This window comes from Lampris incognitus, chromosome 8 (genome assembly GCF_029633865.1).
Source record: "Lampris incognitus isolate fLamInc1 chromosome 8, fLamInc1.hap2, whole genome shotgun sequence".
NCBI classification, from domain to species: Eukaryota; Metazoa; Chordata; class Actinopteri; order Lampriformes; family Lampridae; genus Lampris; species Lampris incognitus.
The window spans coordinates 32,310,507-32,318,480 of NC_079218.1; the positions used below are offsets into that span (position 1 = coordinate 32,310,507).

The 7,974-nt window shown below is 46.3% G+C and overlaps 1 protein-coding gene across 1 annotated transcript in view; it reads right to left on the minus strand.

The window, feature by feature from the left end:
- ncbp3 (nuclear cap binding subunit 3) overlaps nt 1-7,125 on the minus strand; it is a 31,174-nt gene extending 24,049 nt beyond the window's left edge. Inside the window, exons 1-3 of the mRNA XM_056284732.1 lie at nt 6,916-7,125; nt 780-845; nt 134-239 (exon numbers count right to left, since the gene is read on the minus strand). Of these exons, the coding sequence (XP_056140707.1) occupies nt 134-239; nt 780-845; nt 6,916-7,098 (355 nt within the window). The 5' untranslated portion in view covers nt 7,099-7,125. The remainder of the gene's footprint in view (nt 1-133; nt 240-779; nt 846-6,915) is intronic.
- Nucleotides 7,126-7,974: the final 849 nt, after the last annotated feature.

Consider the following 7,974-nt stretch of genomic DNA (forward strand, 5'->3'; position numbering starts at 1 on the left):
ATTTGGCAGCTTTGCATGTAACCTACTGTTAGACCTTGTATCAAATGCTGAGAGGGGTGAACTTATTAAAAGTATAAATTAAACATATCTCTGAGGTTTCTTGGTGTTGGTTTGTCATAGAAACTGGGCACACCTTTCTTCATCAGGTCTTTATCCAGAACCACATTCCTCTGAGCTAGGTTTACTTCAGCACGGAAATGAAAACGCCTCGCTCTCTTCTCCTTCCTTTCAATTGCTTCCTGTAACACACACACACACACAACCAGACATCCATACATACACACACACAGACAAATGATTTTCAACAGTGCTCTTCAAATCACTGTTACACTGTAACCTAACACATCTCAACTAGTGGACCTTTTGTTTAATATACCACCTTACAGCCCCACAACAGCATGTAAAATTAATTAGAAGTCCATGCAAGCAGGGTTCTGCACGCCGCCCACAGAGGTCTGCATGAGCATATGTGCACAATATGTGATATGTTAGCAAAGCAACTTGAACTTCTGCCTTCTTTCACACCGAGAGGTATCATGTATGAAAGCAACTATCATCCAGTTGATGTCGCTGACCAAATCTTCACTCTAAACCAGCTGAAACTTAAAAATGAACTCTCGAAAAGAAATGGGTGGTGTTCAAACAATGTCTCTATTAGAGACTTGAGGAAATGCAAGAGACAGAAAATGATAACATAAGTCAACCTTCCTTTCATTTGGCTTGTTTTATCAAAAAGCTGACTGTATGTGTGCGAAATAAAAGCTGAAAGAGCTTTGTACCTTGGAGTTGACATCTATCCCAGTGATGAAGGTGCCTGCTTTGTTCTCATAACGCCGGCTGGTGTCCTACAAAACCAAACACAACATTAGCATAAAACAACTTTTTTTTTTGCAGGATTTCAAATCAGTCCTTTCAGTTTGAGACTCCCGTTTTGTCAGTTTGAATCCCATCAATGGTACATAGCATATGTTGAATTTTTCTGGTCTCCTCCTGATAACTGTACCTGAACTTCAAGAAATGAAATACATCCTTGATTAAAAAATGACTTCGGCAACGTAAACTTCAACAGCTGTGCTCATTCTCGTAACAGCCAAAAATAATTTAGATCAGCGTTTCTCAACTGGTGGGTCACGGACTTGCTCTGAATAGGTCATGGAGTTTGTGGTACAAAAAAACGAAAACAAACAAACCCCCCGCCCAAAATAATCTATTTTAAAACTAGAAAAGCCAACCCTTTAATCTACATCAACACACAGGCAAACGTGAATATGCATCTACCAGCAGGGGGCACTGTTGTGGCAAATGTTTGCAGTCAAAATACTATCTACCTACTTTTAATGCAAAAGTCTTAAAACACCGTGTCTTGCTGCATGCTCAACAATTCAGGTAAGGAAATCAAAGAAAGTTGAATCAGCTCAACTGGACACAACCTTTACTGGGAGAAACATTTCATCACACATCTACGTGACTTCTTCAGTCTCAACTGACTGCAGGTATCCCCACCCTTATAAACAGCACAGTTGTACAACAACTAACCCAACAATCGGTGTCATATGCAAATTGACGTGACCATTAACTAGTTACAATTGCCATGTGTACTATTCAAAGAGGATTGGGGAATAGTTGCAATCACAGCATTGTAAACCGGCTACAGATGTACTCAAAATGCTTTTAAGCTGTAAACTATAAATCCTGTTGATTTTTCAAAGGCAAAAACACAACCATTAGGTTTTTTAGGAACTAAGGGGGATTCCAGAAAAACCCAGTGAAATGACACCAGCAGTGTCACAGCACCTCGCTTGGAAAAGCGAAACCGGGGCCCCCTCCTGGAGCAACACCTGGGAAGGGAGCTCACCAGCGATTGTCTGGTGGTCGGGCCTTGGCCCATGGGGCCCATTAAGGCCCAGCCCAAAAAAACAACATGGAGTCACCACACCGTGGACTCACCACATGTGGGGATGAGCATTGGGGTAGGGTGAAATGCAGGCAAAGGTGGGGACTGGGGCGTGTCGACGTCCGGCATCGCAGATTGGTCCTCAGGATTTTGAATGTCACCTCTCTGGCAGGGAAGGAGCTTGAGCTGGTGCAAGGAGGTGGAGCGATACCAACTAGATATAGTTGGGCTCACCTCCACACATTGCATGAGCTCTGGTACCAAACTCCTGGAGAGGGGCTGGACTTATTACTTTTCCGGAGTTGGCCAAGGTGACAAGGTGTGGGGATACTCACGAGTCCCCGGCTGAGCACCGCCGTGTTGGAGTTCTCCACAGGGAACGAAAGGGTCACCTCCATACAACTGCGAGTCGCTGGGGAGAAGGCTCTGACTGTTGTGTGTGCTTCTGCACCGAATAGCAGTTTGGAGTATCTGACCTTCTTGGAGTCTCTCGTGGTGTCCTGGATAGGCCTCCACCTCGGGACTCTATAGTTCTGCTGGGGGACTTCAATGCTCACGTGGGCAACAATGGATAAACCTGGAGGGGCGTGACCGAGAGGAACGGCCTCCCCGACCTTAACCCAAGTGGTGCCTTGGGTCTTCTGTGCGAGTCATGAATTGGCCATAACAATCACCATGTTCGAACATACGGTAGTTCATAAGAGTACTTGGTACCAGGACACCTTAGCCCAAAGATTGATGATAGACTTTGTGGTCGTATCATCAGATCTGTGGCTGTATGTTTTGGACCCTCAGGTGAAGAGAGGAGCAGAGCTGTCAACTGATCACCACCTGGTGGTGAGTTGGATCAGATGGTGGGGAAGAAGGCTGCCGGACAGACCTGGCAAGCCCAAACATGTAGTGAGGGTGAACTGGGAATGTCTGGCGGAGGCTCTTGTCTGTGAGGTCTTCGACTCCCACCTCCGGAATAAGTTCTCATGTATCCCGAGGGAGGCTGGGGACATGGAGTCTGAGTGGGCCATAGTCAAAGCCTCTATTGCAGGTGCGTCAGGTAGGAGTTGTGGTCATAAGGTCGTCGGTGCCTGTTGAGGCGGAAACCCAAGAACCTGCAGGTGGACACTGGCAGTGAGGGAAGCTGTCAGGCTGAAGAAGGAGGTCTTTCAGACTTGGTTGGCGCAGGGGTCTCCTGAAGCAGCACACAGGTACTGGGAGGCTAGAAGGGCTGCCACTTCGGTGGTCGTGGAAGCAAAAACTCTGGTGTGGGAGGAGTTCAGCGAGGCTATAGAGGAGGACTTTCGGTTGGCCTCAAGGAAGTTCTGGCAAATCATCTGGCGACTCAGGAAGGGGAAGCAGGGCTTGAGGAGAACTGTTGACCTAGGCTCGGGATGTTGTCGAGCGTAGGAAAGAACACTTTCAGGGGCTCCTGAACTCGGCTAACACATCCTCAGTGGAGGAGGTAGAGTTTGAAGACTCATGGGAAGCCCCACCCATATCCTTGGCAGAGGTCTCTGAGGTAGTTAAAAAGCTCCTCGATGGCAAGGTGCTGGGTTTGGCTGAGATTCACCCTGGGATGCTGAAGGCTCTGGACATTGTTGGGCTGACACGACTCTTCCGTGTCGCGTGGAGGTCAAGGACAATACCTATGGAGTGGCAGACTGGGGTGGTGGTTCCCATATTTAAAAAGGAGGACCAGCCTCCCTGGGAAAGTCTACTGTATAGTGCTGGAAAGGAGGCGCCAAACGATTGTCAAACCTTGGATCCAGGAGGAAAAATGCGGATTCTGTCCAGGCCGTGGAACAATGGACCAAACCTTTAACCTTGTGGAAGTGCTGAGGGGGGCATGAGAGTTTGACCAGCCAGTCTACATGTGTTTTGTGGACTTGGAGAAGGCTTACGACCGTGTACCCCAGGGCACTTTGTGGGGGGTACTGCGGGAATATGGGGTATCGGGGCAGTTGCTACAAGCCACCCGGTCCTTGTATAACCAAAGTGAGAGCTGTGTCCGCATTCTTGGCACAAAGTCAAACACGTTTTCGGTGGGTGTCGGACTTCGCCAAGGTTGTCCCTCGTCTCAGAGTCCGAATGTGATATTCATGGACAGGATCTCAAGACGCAGCCAAGGTGAGGAGTGTGTCTATTTTGGGAACCTCAGAATTGCATCTCTGCTCTTCGCAGATGATGTGGTTTTGTTGCCTTCATCAGAACGCGACCTCCAGCGTGCACTGGGGCAGTTTGCAGCTGAGTGTGAAATGGCAGGGATGACAGTCAGCACCTCCACATCCAAGGCCATGGTTCTCTACTGTAATATGGTGGATTGCTCCCTCCGGGTTGGGGATGAGTTGTTGCCTCAAGTGAAGGAGTTCCAGTATCTCGGGATCTTGTTGACGAGTGATGATAGGATGGAGCGGAAAATTGACAAGCGGATAGGTGCAGCATCAGCCGTAATGCGGACATTATACCGGACCATTGTGGTGAAGAAGAGGGAGCTGAGCCGGAAGGCAAAGCTCTCAATTTACCAGTCAATCTTCATTCCAACCCTCACCTATGGTCATGAGCTTTAGATAGTGACTGAAAGAGTGAGATCGCAGATACAAGCGGCTGAAATGAGTTTCCTCCGTAGGGTGTCAGGGCTCAGCCTTAGAGATAGGCTGAGGAGCTCGGACATTCGGAGGGAGCTTGAAGTAGTGCCGCTGCTCCTTCGCATCAAAAGGAGCCAGTTGAGGTTGTTCAGGCATCTGATTAGGATGCCCCCTGAGCGCCTTCTTTTGGAGGTTTACTGGGCACAGCCAACTGGGGGGAGACCCAGGGGTAGACCGAGAACTTGCTGGAGGGACTACACTTCCAATTATTCTGGGAATGCCACTGGATCCCTCAGGAGGAGCTGGAGGGTGTTGCTGGGGAGAGGGATGCCTGGAGTGCCCTACTTAGCTTGCTGCCACCGCGACCTTACCCTGGAGAAGCGGCTGAAGATGAATGACTGAATGAATGAAAAACACAACCAAATCAGTTTCAACACTTATGTTGTAGAAAATGGGTTTATATCAGCCAACAGACGCTCAAGCCTTTCCTCTCTGTAGTCGAAATGGAGAAAGCTCATGATTTCTTTGAAGCGGTTCTTTGCCATAGTTTCTTTGAAAAAAACTCTGACCAGAAGCTCACAATATTCAGGTTTCTGCTACCATATATTCCACGAGCTTACACAACTCCAACAAAAGCTTTTAGTTCTATCATAGACAATCACAGACACTTTGTGCCTTGGTCACAGTACAGTCCCTGATGTGCATCAGCATGTCCATGTCAAATAAACAAAGAAACTGTCGAGCTTACTGGATATTTTGTTTTGGCATAACCAGTTGAAGCTCTCTCTATTAGAATAGTATGCGAATGCAGACTACCTGGTCCTGCACTGACTGTCTGTTCAACCCAAATAATGCCATCTCATGTCTCATCTCACGCCACTGACCAATCAGAATCTTATTAGCAGAGCAAGAACTTCGTGTTGTTGTAGCCAAGACAAAGTGTTATTCAACAAATTGTTTACTCCCAAGTGTGCCCCCCCCCGCTTATCCTAGGTGAGTGCATAGAGATTTACCTCTTCGTAATTCAGCCCACAATAATGCATTTTCCCACAAACAATCTTTATCATCGTCATCACACTATTGTTCTAAGGGCATATCAATTATAATTTACATTAAGTTATTTTCCACGGCTGGCGATTTAGACCATTGGCCCTTACAGTTAGAATGAGGAGGCCATTCAGCTTTTCAATAGCGCGCTGAAGGAGGCGAGCAGACACATTCACACTAGGGTACCGGTGCACATTCATGTATTGGCTGGCTGAAGTGGTCGTTAGTAGTCAAATCAATCTATCCTAATTTAAGAACACAAGCATTTAAATCACAAATATTTTGGAAAAGTCATGGAATCTCTTGCATTTTTACTCTTGGAGAAATGTATTTTCTAAGAGCCTGCGTTTTTATGGGACTGTGCTTTGGTGCAAGTCAAAGCAGAGGAACAGGCTGGACACTGAGCATGATCCCTCCCAGACTTTGAAACTCTCATTAGCTCCCCCAAATGCCTGTTAAGTGAAAACAGTCCGTTTTAGTAGGCTTACTCCGAGAGCTTATCATAGTATGTGTGTAAACACAGTTATGTAGTTATGATTATAATACTAATTTATATTCACCAGGATCAGCGGCATGCATTTGTTATTTTCATACTCAACAGTTGATTAATCAGGATCAATTTGTTATTGCTACAGTAATGTGCTTTGAATGCACGGATAAAATTGTTTATTTTATGTTAAAAAATGTCATTACATGCATATGTGGTTACTAGCCCATTTTGAGAAATAAATTTGCTTGATTTGATTTCTATAAAAGTTGGTCGCAACTTAACGAACATGGGAAAATGTGGGTCCCAAGGCCAGACCAGCTGAGAACCACTGATCTAGATCAAAACCGGGCACTCTTAACCTCGTGTAAATGAGGCAAATGCGGAAGTTGTAGAGCAGACAACCTTGATGTCAAGAGCGAAAATCATCAGTACACTACGTGGTTGATGGCTAATCTCAGTGGTCCAGCCTGCTTATTTTGCTTTCGGCCACATCCTAATAAAGCAATCCGTGTCATAAACAAAGCAGACGAGAAGAATATGTGGTCTGATAAAATAGCAAAGTAAACGAAGGTAATTATCTTTTCGCAACCACCCAGTTAAGCTACTTGCATGAGCTAGCAACAAGTGAGAACGAATAAAACATGGCCTACTCTTAAGCTAACGTTAGCTTGTAAACAAAGCAAGTCTCCCGGGGTGATTGAACTCTTTGTAAAAAAAGAGTTGTTCTTTATTTACACAGTAAAAACAACTGCGAGGAAAAAAACCCAAATACAAAAAAGAAAAAAAACCCGATGTTGTACGAGCCGGGGGTTGCCGTAACCAAAAGCACGGAGCCAATGCAGTTGGTGCCGCCCATGAGAACAGGCCAGTCCGCGGTCCAACCGGGCCCAACTGGGCTCTCTTACCGGTAACAGCTCTTTCAGAGAACGGTTTATGGGGATGTCGTCTGCCTCTACTTCCCCTTCCTCCACCTCCATGGGCTCCGATTCGCGGGCATCTTTATCCGACTCGGACTCGACATCGCACTCCGAGCGGTCGGAGCCGCTGTCGGACCTCACAGACACCCGTAAACCGCGAACGGTCGCCATGGAGCAGTAACGTGCAGCGGTTGACGTGCGTTCACTCCTGTTTCCGCTATGACGACACGGAAATAAGACACGCTCACAAACAGAGGGGAAACTAAACCCAACCCACCGCTTTAAAACTGATCCGGTTTGCCGGTAGGTGGCAGTCTAGGGTGAACCGCCTTTTTTGGACTCCGATTACTTGAAATGGCATTGATCAACACAACACATTCTAGTGTCTTGATGCATGTTCAATAATCCAGGTAAGGAAATCAAAGAAGGTTGAATCAGTTCATCTGGATACAATGTTTATTGACAGATACGTTTCATCACTCGACCAAGTGGCATTTTAAGTCTAAAGTGACTGCAGGTATCCCCACCCCTTTTAAACAATACAGTTGCATAACAACCGAAACCATGTGACAATAAACTAGAGTTTCAATGGATTTGGGAATATTTGCAATCACAGCATCATATGATTGTGAAAGATGCATAACGACCGAAACTAACAACCAGTTTCATACGCAAATATGGGTGTGACCATTAACTAGATTGTCCCCTGAATTCGCTACAATATTTTGACTCATTTCGGCGAGGATTGCCTTAAACGTGTACTACACGAGTACGAGCAAACGGCGCGTAACATGGCAGACTACAGGAACCACCCGAGATTCAACCCCAGATGCAGACAGAGCGGGATTACACATGAACCTGCAAATGAAATCTTTGGTCAAGGACTAACGAGATCCTCCAGAAGGCTCAGAACCAGCTGATGAACGAAAGAGTACATCTGTCGCCATCTTACTGTGATTGCAAACATTCCAAAATCTCTGCACGTGGCCATTGAAACTCTAATCTATGGTCACACCCATATTTGCATATGAAACTGGTCGTTGGTTT